The sequence below is a fragment of the Penicillium vulpinum genome, assembly GCF_028829585.1.
Source record: "Penicillium vulpinum strain IBT 29486 chromosome Unknown utg000002l_segment0_segment0, whole genome shotgun sequence".
NCBI classification, from domain to species: domain Eukaryota; kingdom Fungi; phylum Ascomycota; class Eurotiomycetes; order Eurotiales; family Aspergillaceae; genus Penicillium; species Penicillium vulpinum.
Window position 1 is genome coordinate 4,770,049 of NW_026643242.1, and position 15,048 is coordinate 4,785,096.

At 47.4% G+C, this 15,048-nt stretch overlaps 8 protein-coding genes across 8 annotated transcripts; 5 read left to right on the top strand and 3 right to left on the bottom strand.

The window, feature by feature from the left end:
- Positions 1–818: 818 nt before the first annotated feature.
- Positions 819–1,764, bottom strand: pst2 (putative NADH-quinone oxidoreductase Pst2; the record flags this gene model as incomplete). The annotated part of the gene is given in 5 exon segments (XM_057252514.1): positions 819–978; positions 994–1,085; positions 1,145–1,541; positions 1,600–1,685; positions 1,738–1,764. 5 exon segments carry the CDS (start codon positions 1,762–1,764, stop codon positions 819–821), a joined length of 762 nt encoding a protein of 253 aa, XP_057111839.1.
- Positions 1,765–2,673: 909 nt separating this feature from the next.
- yth1 (cleavage polyadenylation factor RNA-binding subunit YTH1) lies at positions 2,674–3,438 on the bottom strand (the record flags this gene model as incomplete). The annotated part of the gene is made up of 1 exon (XM_057252515.1): positions 2,674–3,438. One exon carries the CDS (start codon positions 3,436–3,438, stop codon positions 2,674–2,676), a length of 765 nt encoding a protein of 254 aa, XP_057111840.1.
- A 578-nt stretch (positions 3,439–4,016) lies between these two features.
- On the bottom strand, positions 4,017–5,061 carry N7479_004819 (NAD-dependent epimerase/dehydratase; the record flags this gene model as incomplete). Its single annotated transcript, XM_057252516.1, has 2 exons — positions 4,017–4,588; positions 4,659–5,061. The coding sequence occupies 2 exons, from the start codon at positions 5,059–5,061 to the stop codon at positions 4,017–4,019; spliced, it is 975 nt and encodes a 324-aa protein (XP_057111841.1).
- Positions 5,062–5,705: 644 nt separating this feature from the next.
- On the top strand, positions 5,706–6,128 carry N7479_004820 (tautomerase family protein; the record flags this gene model as incomplete). The annotated part of the gene is made up of 1 exon (XM_057252517.1): positions 5,706–6,128. The coding sequence occupies one exon, from the start codon at positions 5,706–5,708 to the stop codon at positions 6,126–6,128; it is 423 nt and encodes a 140-aa protein (XP_057111842.1).
- A 504-nt stretch (positions 6,129–6,632) lies between these two features.
- Positions 6,633–8,929, top strand: N7479_004821 (glycoside hydrolase family 18 protein; the record flags this gene model as incomplete). Its single annotated transcript, XM_057252518.1, has 4 exons — positions 6,633–6,663; positions 7,624–7,804; positions 7,889–7,913; positions 7,979–8,929. The coding sequence occupies 4 exons, from the start codon at positions 6,633–6,635 to the stop codon at positions 8,927–8,929; spliced, it is 1,188 nt and encodes a 395-aa protein (XP_057111843.1).
- A 404-nt stretch (positions 8,930–9,333) lies between these two features.
- Positions 9,334–9,867, top strand: N7479_004822 (uncharacterized protein; the record flags this gene model as incomplete). Its single annotated transcript, XM_057252519.1, has 3 exons — positions 9,334–9,436; positions 9,487–9,681; positions 9,758–9,867. The coding sequence occupies 3 exons, from the start codon at positions 9,334–9,336 to the stop codon at positions 9,865–9,867; spliced, it is 408 nt and encodes a 135-aa protein (XP_057111844.1).
- A 55-nt stretch (positions 9,868–9,922) lies between these two features.
- N7479_004823 (Acyl-CoA oxidase/dehydrogenase type 1) lies at positions 9,923–11,386 on the top strand (the record flags this gene model as incomplete). Its single annotated transcript, XM_057252520.1, has 1 exon — positions 9,923–11,386. The coding sequence occupies one exon, from the start codon at positions 9,923–9,925 to the stop codon at positions 11,384–11,386; it is 1,464 nt and encodes a 487-aa protein (XP_057111845.1).
- Positions 11,387–12,806: 1,420 nt separating this feature from the next.
- Positions 12,807–14,966, top strand: N7479_004824 (uncharacterized protein; the record flags this gene model as incomplete). The annotated part of the gene is made up of 3 exons (XM_057252521.1): positions 12,807–13,379; positions 13,438–14,465; positions 14,528–14,966. The coding sequence occupies 3 exons, from the start codon at positions 12,807–12,809 to the stop codon at positions 14,964–14,966; spliced, it is 2,040 nt and encodes a 679-aa protein (XP_057111846.1).
- Positions 14,967–15,048: the final 82 nt, after the last annotated feature.

The window sequence follows — 15,048 nt, forward strand, 5'->3', positions numbered from 1 at the left end:
CGACAGCATGTCCAAATAACACTAAAGAGCGTCACGATCTAAAGAAAAGTAGTTGTAGCTTCATTATAGCTGTTGTGATAGAGTGCGTTTTACACTTGAACAACACCATTTTTTGGACCCCTGCACGGCGTGTAGCTATAAGAGGGGGGGGGGGGGTGTAGACTACATAGGCATGTTGTGTACAAGATAATGTTATCTGCCGGCTTTATTCTATCTTCCCTGAAGTGAATATTTACACATATATACTGATCTGTCTATGAAGGCTTCATTGCCTGAAGTCAATGCACCCCGCGATCACACCGATCCAAGTCAGGGGAAACCATATCCGGCAGTAAGGAGATCGTCGTAAATCGAGCCCAATGCAAAATACGAATATAGCAAGATTTGCGACGCAGTTCTTCATTTAGGTTTTCGAGCACTAAAAGGGGAACGGAAAGCTTCAAGTGCCGAACTGAATACACATACATAGAGACTTTGAAAGGGATACATTATTATATATCAGAAACGAATTTAGAACAATCTTGGCAAATTAGGCGGAAATCTGCCCAGAAGCATACTCCATAGCCATAAAAGGCGAAGGATCAATACAACATAGGTGGGTATATAGAGTTGAACATCTACTACTACATGTCACTACGGGGTCTTATAGAAGCAATTGAGAAATATCCCGAAAACTTCCCCCATTAGGTAGAGGTAGTTATCCGTTGAAAAAGAAATGGTATGTCCGTATAGTCATAATAATTCGAAACGCCAAAGAGAACGCCCCAGAAAGAACAGCCAAAAATTACAGAAAGCAAGGAGAGACATGCATGGTCCAATCAAAGAATGGTACAGTTCTTGGGCAAACCGCATGGCCCCTCATTGCTCTTTTCCTTTTTGGCAGGCTCCTGAGAACCCTGCTGCGCCTTGGAAGGCTGCTCGGTCTTTTGAGCGGCCGCCCCAGCAGCAGGAGTCGAACTTTCCGGCTTCGACTCGGTACTACCATGCAGTCACTGGACCTTGGAAACGGTCTCGTAGAAAGCCTTGCCCTGAGCGGTGGCAATCTCGATCTCAAGGGCGGAGGGCTTGCGGGAACCGTCGGCACCCTGTAGATGGGATGGTCAGCAAGGGAGAAAACAGATTGGAGTGTATCGTGTTAACTTACAGCGAAGGTACCAGCACCCCAGGGGCTACCACCGTGGATCTCGTCCAAGTTGCTCAGCTGGGCGAAGACGGTCTTGTAGCCCAGAGGAACGTAGATGAAGCCGTGGTGAGTGAGGGTGCTCATGGAGGCAAGAGCAGTGGACTCCTGACCACCACCCTGGGTACCGGTGGAGATGAAGAGACCGGCGTACTTGCCCCAGAAGCCACCAGTGGCCCAAATGCCACCGGACTTGTCCCAGAAGGTCTTCCACTGAGCGGGGAAGTTACCGTAACGGGTGGGGATACCGAACAGAACGGCGTCGAAGGCAAGGAGGTCAGAGGGCTCAGCAATGGGGTAGCTGGCCTTGGCAGGAGCGTACATCTTGGTCAGGACTTCCTCGCTGAGGGTCTCAGCGATCCTAGTGACATAGATGTTAATCAAATGACGCGAGATGTAAGAATGATGGTGTGACTGACTGGAAGATCTCGGCCTCACCACCAGCGGACTCAATGCCCTTCTTCTCGGCCTCGGCCAAGGCCTGGATGTGGCCGTACATGGAGTACTGTTCGGACAATTAGTGAGATGGAGGAATACATTGCCGTTGGAAGACATACGTAGACGATTGCAACCTTGGGAGCCATGATGACGGTTTGGGAGAGTATAGGGTGAATGTGGTAGAGGGAAAGGAGAGATGGAGGGAGAAAGACACGGCGGGAGGACAGCTAATTATAATAGTTGACACCCCGCTGAGGGGAATGTCCTAGGTACATTATCCACCATATTAATTAATATGTTTTATCATGTACCTCTATGATTAGCGAGCTCAACAAAGCTTTCGCAAAGCTATCAGTCATCGATGACAGAGCAAGTATGTAATATGATTGGCTGAAGTGGCCCCACTCAGATATAGCTCCGTCCTTAGTGATTCTTACAGAGAACTGACAAATGAAAATTTGGGCTAAGAAGGGGGTCACCCCTGGAGTTACGAAACCAATTTATAAAGTGATTGTTGAGATTCTACTGTAGAAGGCCATTGCTTTTAGTCAATGGCGGAATTAAAAGAATATACGCTGTTCATGTAACGGTGTCATGATGTAATTGGAATTATGCTAAATATGTTTCTATTGTAACATAGCCCTTGGAAGCTTGGGAGGGCCCGAATGCCTTGAGATAAGATGAGATCTGTGATTAATCTCACATCAGCCTAATGTCTCACCTGGGCAGATGGCACAATATCGATACGAAAGGAGTTAGTTTCACAGCACTATGGGTCCATTATTGCCAGGCAAAGCCAGTGTAGCAGACGGCAGACATGATACAGCAAGAATGGAACAGGGATTTCTCCCTGCTCAAGTGAAGAGGGGAAAAAAAGGTGAATATTTTTGCGTCTAATTCAATGGGGGGGGGGGGGGGGGGGGGGGGTATCGCGGGACTAGCGCAAGAACCATAAACGAAACAAAACCAAGGAGTCCGTGGACCCTTGCCGAAGCCACACCTCACTCCATGCCATGCAATGTCGCCAAAAAAAAACCCTTGCGATAAGAAACCAGCTAACCCCTTCCACGCCCGCGGAATCGGCCACGCCCAAATCCACCACCCCGACCACGTTCATTTCGCCATTCTCGTTCCCGTTCCTTTTCCCGTTCTTGTTCTTCACGGATGAGAACTCGTTCATGCTCAAGTTCTTCCTCGGTCTTTTCAGTGCGCATTGTAGGCCGTGGTAGGTTTTCCGTCCAGCGAGGATGAGCATCGGCACACGCTTTTCCATCAGGGCAGAATCCGGCCAGGTAGAATACACATAAACGCCGGCGGACGTGTCGCTTTGCACATAGTGGTCCCAATTCGCAATATCCGCGGTCGTAGTGCTCGCAAGGTGGTAGGCGTGCCTCCTCGCGGACATGCTGGTAAAGGCAATCGTCGCCGTTGGTGCAGTATCCGGATCGTGAAAATGACTGGCATTCTGGCATTCGTCGAAGGTTATATTCGTGGAGGTATTCGCATTTCAGTCCCTTCTTGCATAGGCCCTTGAGGAAATGTTTGCAAACCAGCGAGCCGTGTGTCGTAGATGGTGCCATTCCGGATGCTGTGGTAGTTGAGGTTGTCACACGGGACGGGGTGGGATGGCGATCTGGGCAAGCCGGTCCTAATGGGCAGTGCCCTTCACTATAGGCTTTGCAGACAGGTACATCGCTGGCGAGTCCGAAGCCGAAGCTCTTGCGTAGAAAGGGTGTGAAAGAAAAGTCATTGTAGCTGGGATCGCGCGTCGGCTCGGCGGATAATATTTGCGCAGCTGCGCTTTGAGTGTCGGCAGCCATGGCTTTGTGAAGCTCTGACGAAGTGTTTGAGGGCAAGGAGATGATCGGTTGTGGTCGCGAGTCAGGTGCGTGTATTCGACTGACTATTCCCACCACCTCTTTGTGGATAAAATTGCAAGGTTTGCAGAGGAAGCAGTAATCACAGATTCCCAGTAAAACTCGATACAAATTGGTATGAAGAAGGGGACCCGAAGGAAAAGTCTTGATTGTTGAAGGTTGCGGAGCTGTCCAGGTTGTTCTCCAGCGGTCGCCTTAGAAATCAGGTGGCGACACGATGTTTGGCTCGTTTGCATTTTTATATCCAGGAATTCAACCTGTGGACAAGCCATACTAGGTAAATATTTACGGTTTACATTGGAAACGGAATTTTAATCGATAAATCAATATTCTCGAGTCTCGTACTATTCTTCTCTTGGAAAATATGCGATTATACACTGGAGGGGGACTTGGGAGATAGAAACCGAGGAAATATGGAAAATCAAACCCCCACATCCAATCCTATTGCTGTATTCGACATTGAGGATATAACGACTTTTCAAACTGTTGGTATTGAGGCAGAAACTCGTGCTTCGAAGGCCTTATAGGAACCCCAGCTGCTGGTCCATCACATCCCGCACCATCGCCTCGACGGAGCGCCATTGAATCCCAAGCTCTGTCTCCGCCTTGGTCGTATCAAATGGGACCGAGTCAACCTCCGAGTTCTCAGAGATCATTGCTCCAGCATCTGGATATAGCTCTTGCACAATGCGTGCAATCTCGGGGCCTGTCGTCTTTGGCCCGACCAGTAGATACTTCGAGCCATCCCCGACCTTGGGATCCAGTGCTTTAATGTGCGCTTCTGCCACATCTTGAATATGCACTCCTGCAGTATTCACAGGAGGGATTCCCTTCATAATAAGATTCCACAGATTACCGTTGGATCCTCTTTGGATTCCGTCCGCAGAATTCTGAACAAGATTTTGCCCGTACACAAAGCCAGGATGAAGTGTCACCAATGCATACTGCGGCTTGACTGTTGCCCAAAACTCCCAAGTTGCGTTGTTTGCAAGAAGTTTCGAGGCCATATACAGTCGCAATGCTGTTACAGCCGGGTTTTGAGGGTCCTCGAAATCTCTGTTTTCATCAACCGAAAAGTCCCAATCGTTGTCCTCTAGGAGATGTGTCAGCGTAATTCTTGCTAGGAGATAAAATGATAGGATATAAGCTACCTTTCAACACACCACCGGTAGGGATGCCAGATATTGGAATAAGAGCCGCAATAGACGAGGTAATCACGACTTTCTTGATGGTTGGCACCTTTGTTGCTGCTTTCAATAAAGCAGTAGTACCTTTCACAGCTGGGGGAAAGTAGGTTTGCTTGTCGGTTCCATGGGGAAGAGGAGATGCAAGATGAAGGACATAGTCCACGCCGTTCAGCTTGTCGTCGAATGCAGTCTCATCAGTGAGGTCTGGAATGATCACAAATTCAACTTGGTCACTATACTCGGACAGCAGAGTTTGTAATTGTTCAGATGGCTTGCGAAGACCAATTCGCAATCGATATCCTGCCTTAAGAGCTTCCACTGCAGTGGCGCTGCCAATGAAGCCAGTGGCTCCGGTGATAAATATCAATTTATTGGACATCTTGTTGATTGTTCGAATGCTAGGGGAAAAGCAATCTATACTGCGCTCAGCTAAGTTTTATATATTTTGTTTGATTTGTAATATGCTATCTAATTTTTTTGCAAGTGTTCAGCAATGTACAAAGTAGGTATGGTTGATAGATTCGGGTAATCACAATAATGGAGTTGACCCACGTCATAGACGGCCTAGTTCTAAAAAAAGCTTCAACCCTATGTCATCATATTTTGAGTGTTACCCCGATCAAATATACAACCCGAGCAATAGCTGGTGCTACTACTGTGAAGCTATCGAGATCGGAAAGTTGCATGATATTGTAATCAAAATCGGGGTTCGCGGTTGATGAAATGATCACAAAACAAGGTTAGTCTCACATTTGCACCCGCGCTACCTTATTCGAGATTTTTGATTACGCTATCTCCCCAGGATATCAAGGCGATGTAAGACGGAGGAAAATTGTGATCATGCATATAGACGATAGCGTGACAATTTTTGATATCACTAATCCCTGAAGTTGATCTGGGATCTTATGGTATTCAGTGTAGTATAAGAATGAGCAGGATCCAATCCAGGAAAATCTAATCAACAATATCCATTTAGGATTCACCTTGAAGTAAATTTGAATTATTTGCACTACTTCCTTGAAGATGCCTGCCTGGTACATCAAACACAGTCCAAACACCCTTACGGCTCCTGAAAAAGAACAACTTGCCAAGGCAATCACTAGGTTGTACGTCTCCATCGGCCTACCTGCATTCTATGTCCAAGTCCACTTCACCGAGGACATTCCCGGTACTGCATTCGTCGGTGGCGAACCTCACCCCAACTTTGCATCAATAACAATCCATCACGTTGCCCGTGCCATGAAGAACGACGAAGCCAAACAGATATTTTTGGCTGGTGTTGATGGGATCCTCAACCCAGTATTCGAGCCAAAGAAAATGGAATGGGAATATTGGGTCGCAGAAGTCTCGAGGGACTTGTGGAAGATCAATGGTCTGGTGCCACCGCAGCCTGGCTCTGAGGGGGAGAAGAAATGGGCTGAACTGAACAAAGCTGTTAAGCTCTAGTCTTGTATGAAGATACCGAATACACAAAATGTAATAGGTATTCTAAGGGTCTATATACTTTGAAATATCTACCACGTTAATATTTTTTTGGATATTCTTTGGAAACATTCCTGATAGCTGTAAATCTAGGGTTCCTTGTTTCTTTGCTAACACAGGCGATCTTTTCATCAAGGCACAGCCGCCTTAGCATTAATAGGGATCTAGATTGACACTACGGGGGTCATGCGCTCATCTATCTTCAGCAATATGATTCGTAGTTACAGTCCTTTTGTCAGGGAAGAAGCCGAAGTAAGGCTATCAGAACAAAGTCAAAGTAGCGACCAATAATACAAGGGGCTTCAGGCGGGTTGAACGGCACTTGTTAGACTCCGAATTTCGCAACTTTCTGTGCTTGGTTATTTTAGGACTGTTGCAATGAGCGAATTCAGCCGTTGAAAATAAGATCTTGTTTTCTTTTCTCATGCTTTCCATTTCCATCTTCAATATGATTTGAGAAGACACGACATGGTCAAACGGTATCCCCGCAGAGTACTTCGTAAGCATTCCAGACTCCCGAGATTCGGTAAAGATCAACCCCGAAAGCCGGGGGGCGACACCCATCCCTACCTTCCAGGGCTATAGTTCCCCAGCCTCATAATAGTAGCTCTTTGAGCGAATCACATACCCTTGTAAGCGATTCGGTCAAGTAGAAAAAGCAAACATCAGTAAAACACCGCCCCTCTCCTTAGTTTCATCTTTAGCTCCCCAATTCATTATCACCTGGGCGCCGAACACGCGCGTGACGCTGGATTGATTCCAATTTTCCCAAGTCATGATCGCCCACAATAATATTGTTTTGCGACGATCTGGCGCGGTTTTGCATCCTTTCGAACATGGGGTGCATTGCTCCTGCAGGACGATCCACACTTGTACCTTAGCTGGAAAGTTTCTCTGAAAAGGATTTTCCTATTGCATCCGAGATGGTTAGATGCCCAGCTTCACGCGGAGATCGTCCGAGAAGGTCCGGTGTGTCTTGGACCTACAGAACAGTTCATGACTGAGCTCTGCAGGCAACCGAGCAACCCCCGCATCTGACCATGCAAACATCAGTCATTGCGGACAACGTACTTTCTGTGCCTTGAAAAATCTGGTGTGCATACGCTTAGCCCGCATTCCCCGCATCTTGTTGTCGTATTCAATTGTTGACCGTCCACCCCCAAAGAGCTTAGTGAAGTCATCTCAGATTCACATCTGCAAACCTCCTGATCATACACTCTACCCAATTAGTTCAAGTGTAAAGAGGCTAAAAAAGAACGAGGCGAGGTACCACGTGACGTTTTCCAAAAAAGGAAACACAGCATTGCTTTGGGCACTTTCCAACTTTCAATTCACTCTTTCTCTTCTTTTTTTTCTCTTTGTTGATCATCTTTTGGGGGATTTCCTTCGGCTCAAGTTCTGTTTTCTCTTCAATGCTCGAGCTCTCACACTGATCTTGACGTCTTGACAATGTTTTCAGCTTCTAGGCTCTTCCGTCGACTGGGCGCGGAGCGTGACCCCGCTGCCGAGTCCCACGCTTCATACGAAGTGCCTTTGTACACAAATGCGGCCTACTATCCAAATTGGAGAATCTATCGCAAGGAGCCTCCCTCATCTTTGCGCCTGGGATTTATCTCTCACGTGTTCTACGCTTTTGCCTGGTAAACACAGCCAATCACCGCCGTTCAAAAGACCGGAGTCCGTATAGATGGCTGACGCGCTAATCTGAAATTGGTTTCTTGCAGGGTGAAAGATGATGGCACTGTCTATGTGAGTTCTAAGGATAAGCATGCACGTCGTCCGATGTGGGAATATTTGCTGACCCTGCGATATAGCTGAGTGATGAGTGGGCTGATACCCAAATGCCCGTTGATGGGGCAGAAGGTTGTCTTAGAGCCTTTGTCCAATTGAAGCAACAGTACTCTAAGATGAGAGTCATTCTCTCTGTTGGTGGTGGGGGAAAAGGCAGTGAGAACTTCGCCGCTGTAGCCAACAGCCGCTCTCGGGTGGACACTTTCGTTCGCACTGCACGGGAATTGGTGGATCAATTTGGAATTGATGGGATCGATAGTAAGGCCGCGTTATCCTTTTTGATTCTGACAACGCAAAAGCAGATAACTTATTATATACGCTATGTAGTCGACTGGGAACATCCTTCTGATTCCAAGCAAGGGAAGGATTATGTTCGTCTTCTCGCCCGTCTGCGGGAAGTCCTACCCGCTCCGCGATACGTCCTTACTACCGCTCTCCCTGCTGGCCAGTGGGCATTGCAAAACATTGATCTTGCTGCGGCACAAAAGTATCTTGACATGATAAACCTTATGACCTACGATTTCGCTGGACCATGGGAATCCCAGACGGGCCATCAGGCTCAGCTTCATGGCTCGGGTATATCTGGTGATTCAGCGGTTTCTTACGTCGTAGGGCAAGGAGTGTCCCCTAGGAAGATCATTTTGGGTGTTCCAGTTTATGGGCGATCCTTCTTGGGTAGCAACGGCCCTGGTCAACGGTATACTGGACAAGGTGGCGAGGATGGTGTTTTTGACTATCGCGATCTGCCGCGACCGGGGACACAAGAGTACTACGACAGGAATATTGGTGCGTCATTCTGTGTTGGAGCTGATGGTGGTTTTGTCACATATGATACCCCAGAGACGGTAAAACAGAAGGCGGAATTTGTTACCTCGTCGAAACTGGGTGGATTGTTCTACTGGCATGTCTGCTCTGATGCCCGAGGGCCGCGCAGCTTGGTTGAAACGGGATACAACACGCTGCACGAGATGTAAGAGTTTTCAGCTGTTCGCAAAAGCAATATCAAATACAAAATCAGACTCTCTCACGACACGCTACGTATCCTTGGGAAGGATTGTTATGGCCAGAATAGTCTCAACAAGTCCAGGCCTGTCATGATATTTTAACAATTATCACTTAGTTGTTCGCTTGCCGCCACTACTTTATTACCAGGTCATCTATTAGAAACGGTAAAGGATAGATGACATCGTGCAGGATGAATAAGGTGGCACGAACAGCCAGTCGGCGATTTTGCGGGTAAATATGACAGACCCTGGAGCTTTTCACGAGACAACCGACGGCCGAGGTTCATCTCCCCCGCATTATTCAACGGCTTCTATCAATTTCATTCTTAGCTTTCTGTTTGTTTCTACCATTGATCACTTCTGATATTTACAGAATGGCCTCACAGCCCGCGACAGCCGATAGTGGCTACATTACTGACCCTGGCCCGTTAGAGAATACCTACACATCGGATCCCAGTCTTCAACGGACTCTGGCATGTGAGTTTCTCATTTGAATGTAGTTATAATACTTCCTAACCATTATTCAGGGTATCTATCAACTACTACATTGCAATCTGTACAACCGCATCTCACCCAGTTCGGAGCCGAGGCTATTTCCGAGCAGGTTCGTGAATGGAGCGCTGATGCTGAGCGCAATGTGCCATACGTCAAGAGCCATAATGTCTGGGGTAAACGATATGATTATGATCGATTAGTGACAACGGAAGGCTGGAAGCAACTAGGTAAATGGGGTGCTCGGAACAGGTATCCTCTACGAATCGCCTTCGAGATGACGTGCATAATCTAACATCTGATTAGGATTGTCTCGGCGGGCTATGACCGCCGCCTGGGAGTTGATAGGAGAACGGTTCAGTATGCGCTGTGGGTATTTCTTTATCCCTATTTCCACGCTATCACTCATGCCATAAATCTAGGACCTATTTGTACTCCCCCTCTTCTGGACTTTACTCCTGTCCAATTAGCATGACCGATGGTGCTGCTTTTATTCTCTCATCAAGAATAAACAAATTACCACCTACGCACCCTTTCCATGCTGCGTTCCAAGGGCTGGTCTCCGAAAAGGATGATCACTGGACCTCGGGCCAATGGATGACTGAGAGAGCCGGTGGCAGCGACGTCCAAAATACCGAAACATGGGCTACATACTCGCCGCTAACTACCTCGGGCACTGACCCCCTAGGCGAAGGCGACTACCTCATCAGCGGATTCAAATTCTTCTCCTCAGCAACAGATGCAAACATCGCTCTTCTACTCGCGAAAACACCATCCGGAAAGCTGAGCACGTTTCTCGCGCCCTTGCGACGGACTGTGGTGGGAGCCGACGGCGTCACTAAGGTTGTATCTAATGGTGTTAGGATTCACCGGCTGAAGAACAAACTCGGTACGAAAGAATTGCCGACCGCAGAATTGGAACTAAAAGACATGCGCGCGCATCTTCTTGGAGAGCTAGACCAGGGTATACCCACTATCGCGCCTCTTCTCAACGTCACCCGGCTTCATACCTTTATTGGCTCGCTGGCTGGATGGCGCCGAGCTATTAGTATCACAAAGAGCTTTGCAAAAGCAAGAACTACTGTCGGCGAACCGCTCTGGTTGATCCCAATGCATTTGCGACTTCTCGCGGACTTGGAAGTAAAACACCGGGGTGCAATGGGCCTTGGATGGTTCACTGTTGCTTTGTTTGGGGTAGTTGAGGATCAAAAATCGTCATCCAATAAGCTCGCGCACCTACCTCAACCCGGTAAGGAAGCTGATGTGGTTTTCCGTACCTTGACTGCTACAGCAAAGGCTGTTATCAGTAAGATGGCCACTGCCGGAATTCAAGAATGTCAGGAATCGATGGGTGGAGTCGGATATATGGATGAGGCTGACGAGCCTGAGTTCAACATCTCTCGGATTATGCGCAATAATGCAGTAAATTCTATCTGGGAGGGTACTACCAACGTGCTAGCCAGCGAGTTCGTCCGCTTCCTCATCAAAAAGAACAACCTGAAAATATTCAGAGCATGGCTTGACCGTGCCTTAGCTTTGATTCAGAGCGCAGATCTGCGGTACGCCCTCACAGCTGCGTGGTCAACTTTGGGTGCTCGTTTCACGACCCAAGATCCAGCTTCGACTGTCGCCGATGGCCGTCGCTTCATGTTTACTCTGGCCTGGATTCTGTCCGGTGCTCTTCTGGCCCTTGATGCTGAACGTGATAATGAACCTGTGACAATAGAGATTGCTCGTCGCTGGATCTTCAGTGCTGAGGGTGGTGTGGGAGATCAGGTTTTCCATGACATTGTTACCGTCAGTGGCGCTGCTAGTGCTACCTCTGGAGGTGAGGAGCATCTGCAATGGGACTGTCGCATTGCCTGGGGAATCGATCTGCCGGCGAACCGTGCTTCCGGTCACCGGTCCTTGCAAAAAGCAGGCTCGAAACTTTGAGCAAGGTATGCATGCATATTTATGCCATATATCGCGTGCAATCTTCCAAGGTTGGCTGATCTTTGCGATACTCGGGTACCTGTATTTATCTTTCCCGTTCTCAGATCAGTGTATACATGTAAATATCATGACAACACTTTGTATTCCACCATTGAGCCGCAAAGGGCCTTTGGATATTCCAAGGTTGGCAACCTAAATACTATTGATAGCATTATGCTGTTAGAGATTAACATTACGGCCCAGGTCCGATCTTTGAAATAGACTTCCCTTAGTTACACCCATCTTTTTATATGCTCTAACTATTATATATGATGTAACTAGGTGTCTGGGTGAATCATACAAAAGATACTTAATTTCTAAATCTTTTGTTGGGCGCTTGTCATCGTGAATAATCTGGTTCGGACTAAACAAGAGTTTCGCCTCAAACAGAGTCCGACTATGTAGCATGTAGACGGTGATGGCAGATGTCATATAGAGGAACCTTCGAAGCTTTATCCTAATTTATTTTAGCTGATAATTGCACATCAAACGTCTCGATCTACAAATTCTTTCTTTCTTCCTCTTGCTTGACTTAAACATCGCCTGCCCTTAGCCTTACTAAAGAGGACATAGCGTGGGATACATCTTTTTCGCTTCTCCGCCTCGTGCACGATTTGATAAAGATGACCTAAAACACCTATCCACGGTTCCCCGCTTATGTTTTGAACTCATAGCACCTCAATCATATACGGACTTGCGGTCTCGCAACCTCTCCTATCTCAAAGACAGCAATTTAAAAACGGCATGCCATTCATCACACCAGAACCGAACCTTTGGGAAATCCCATATAAAGACCCCTCCAAAAAAAGAAGAGAATAAAACTTTTGCGGTTCTTACTATGCCGTCCCGCTATATCTCGAGAAAACGGGACTGTCGCAAAAAGCACTAGATAAAAATCGCCATTTGTGACTCGCCGTCACCGAGCAACCGCCTGAGCTGGACTTCTCTCGACAACATAGGACACATTCTTATGAATGGGAATATAACCTAGACCTATGTGTCCTATGAATGGGAATATCACCTAGACTAAAGTGAAGTCTGTGGCCAAGGTTGCAAAAGTGACTGAATATTCTTTTGTCTTATAATCCTTCAGCTTTGTGCGAGGATTTGGCCGTTGCTTCAGCTGAGTAGCCTCAACTTTATGAAATGCATCACCGATTTCCACCGATTTCTGCCGAAGTCACCGAAAATCCAACAGTATCGTGGGGGTGCTTAGGGATGCATCAGACTTACCCGAATGAGGCTGTCCGAGTGCCGATTGCCGAAAGACTACTAATGATTATGGAGAATGGAATTGTGGCCTCTATCAGCCACTAGAAATAACTTTATAAATCCTAATTCTATACCTTCAAATCCAGCAATTGGTAGTAGAAAAACAAAAATGACGAATCCTACGAAGAGCGACGCTCTTAGACTTCGTCCCATCTGGGAACCTACAATTCCCCAAGACCAAATACCCATGAACATCTATCGTGCGCATATCAACAAAAAATTCAATCAGCAGCTCTGTTCCTCTCACGATCTGCACCAATGGTCCGTTGATAATCTACAAGATTTCTGGACAGATCTTCATGGCTACACGGGAATTATTCCACCATTGCCTCCGACAATAACATCCGCATTTGATCCTAGCACGCCAATGGATAAGGTGCCCAAATTCTTCACCGGAGCAACTGTCAACTATGCAGAGAATGTTGTGTCTGGTCGGGACTTGAACAAGACAGCTCTTGTTGGGGTTCGAGAAGGCCAGGATCTAGGTGGGGAGGTGTGGACATGGGGATTATTGAGGGAGAATGTCAGAAAGGCAAGGAGTGCTTTGCTGCAGCTCGGTGTGAAAGAAGGAGATCGAGTTGCTGCTATCATCTCGAACAGCGTCTGGTCAGTCGGTCTGTTCCTGGCGACTGCGAGTATTGGCGCGATTTGGACCAGTATTGCACCGGATTTGGGTGAAGAGGTATTTTCCGAAGGAATTGGAATTGATGTTGACAACAGAGACTGATTGGAAATACTAGGGGTGCGTGTCAAGGTTACAACAGGTCACTCCACGAATTCTTTTTGCAGATGGCGAGTCCACCTACAAAGGGAAAATGCGATCGAACATCGTTAAGATCCAAAAAATCGTGAGGGCATTGCAGTCAAAACCACAGGTGTTTTTAATTCCTATCACTGGCACCCATGAGCCGTCATTCCCCAGTCTCGATCACTTCTTGTCAAATTCACAGCGTGAGGACAAGCTAGAGTTCAAACGAGTGTCCTTTTCTCATCCACTCTATATCCTATACACCAGCGGCACCACCGGCCAGCCAAAGTGCCTGGTGCACAGCCATGGCGTTATTCTGCAGCACAAGAAGACATCTGTACTGCACAATTCTTTGACATCCGACGATGTTGTTTTCCAGTACAGCAGTACTTCATGGGTGTTGTGGAATATCATGGTCGGTCACCTCTCCGTAGGTCCTACCCTGATTCTGTACGACGGATCACCGTTGTGGCCCAGTGCCAAAGGACTGGCAAAGGTCGCAGAGTACCATAAAGTCTCATACTGGGGCTGCTCGCCTCGCTATCTGCAGGAGCTCGAGATGACTGGCTGCATCCCAAAAAACGAGTTCGACCTATCGTCCCTCAGAATGGTGCAGACGGGTGGCTCTCATCTAGGCGAGGACCAATATCACTGGTTCTATCGCACATTCCCCTCGAGTGTCCATCTCACCAGTGTAACAGGCGCAACGGACTTGGCGACTTCTTGGATTGGAACTGATCCTGCAGGTCCATTATATCCTGGAGAGATCCAGCTTCCTATGCTTGGACATGATGTGGATGTTGCCGATCCTGTGACGGGAGACTCTATCAGGACTACCGGGAGGAATGGCGAATTTGTCTGTCGCAAACCATTCCCATCAATGCCGGTCTTTTTCTGGGGCGATGAAGATGGATCGAAATACAAGAGCGCATATTTCGAGAAATTTGAAAATTGTTGGGCTCAACACGATTGGGCGAGTTATAACCCGCAAACGAAAGGTTGGCAGATTCATGGAAGAAGGTAAGTTGTATTTCCCTCTAGTGCAAGTTGAAGGAAGTGCGTGCTAATTGGAAAACCAACAGCGATGGGGTCCTGAATCCACAGGGTATTCGTTTCGGGTCGTCGGACATATACTCGATCACCGAATCGGCACCTTTTAACTCAGTCATCTCAGCCACCCTGTGTGTCGGGCGGCGACGACCCCATGACTCTGATGAGGTTGTATTTTTGTTCGTTGTTATGCAGTCTGGAAAGCTGTTCACGGGCCAACTTGCTTTGGAGCTCAAAGATGCAATTCGCAAAGGCTTGAGCAGTAAGCATGTTCCTCGATTCGTAATCGGGGTCAAAGAGATTCCGATGACGGTGAACGGTAAAAAGATCGAGACATTGATAAAGCAGGTCATTTCGTCTGGCCAGCTTCCCAAGACTATCAGCAGCACCGTTGCGAATCCCGGATGCCTGGATCACTTCAGGCAGTATTATGATCTTGAGGTGCAAAAGGACAATAGAAGTAAGCTATAGACGACATGTACTCTAGCCGATGCAACAGGCTATAGGTGATATTTTGAAAAAAAAAAAATGGGAAAGGATCACTTGTATATAA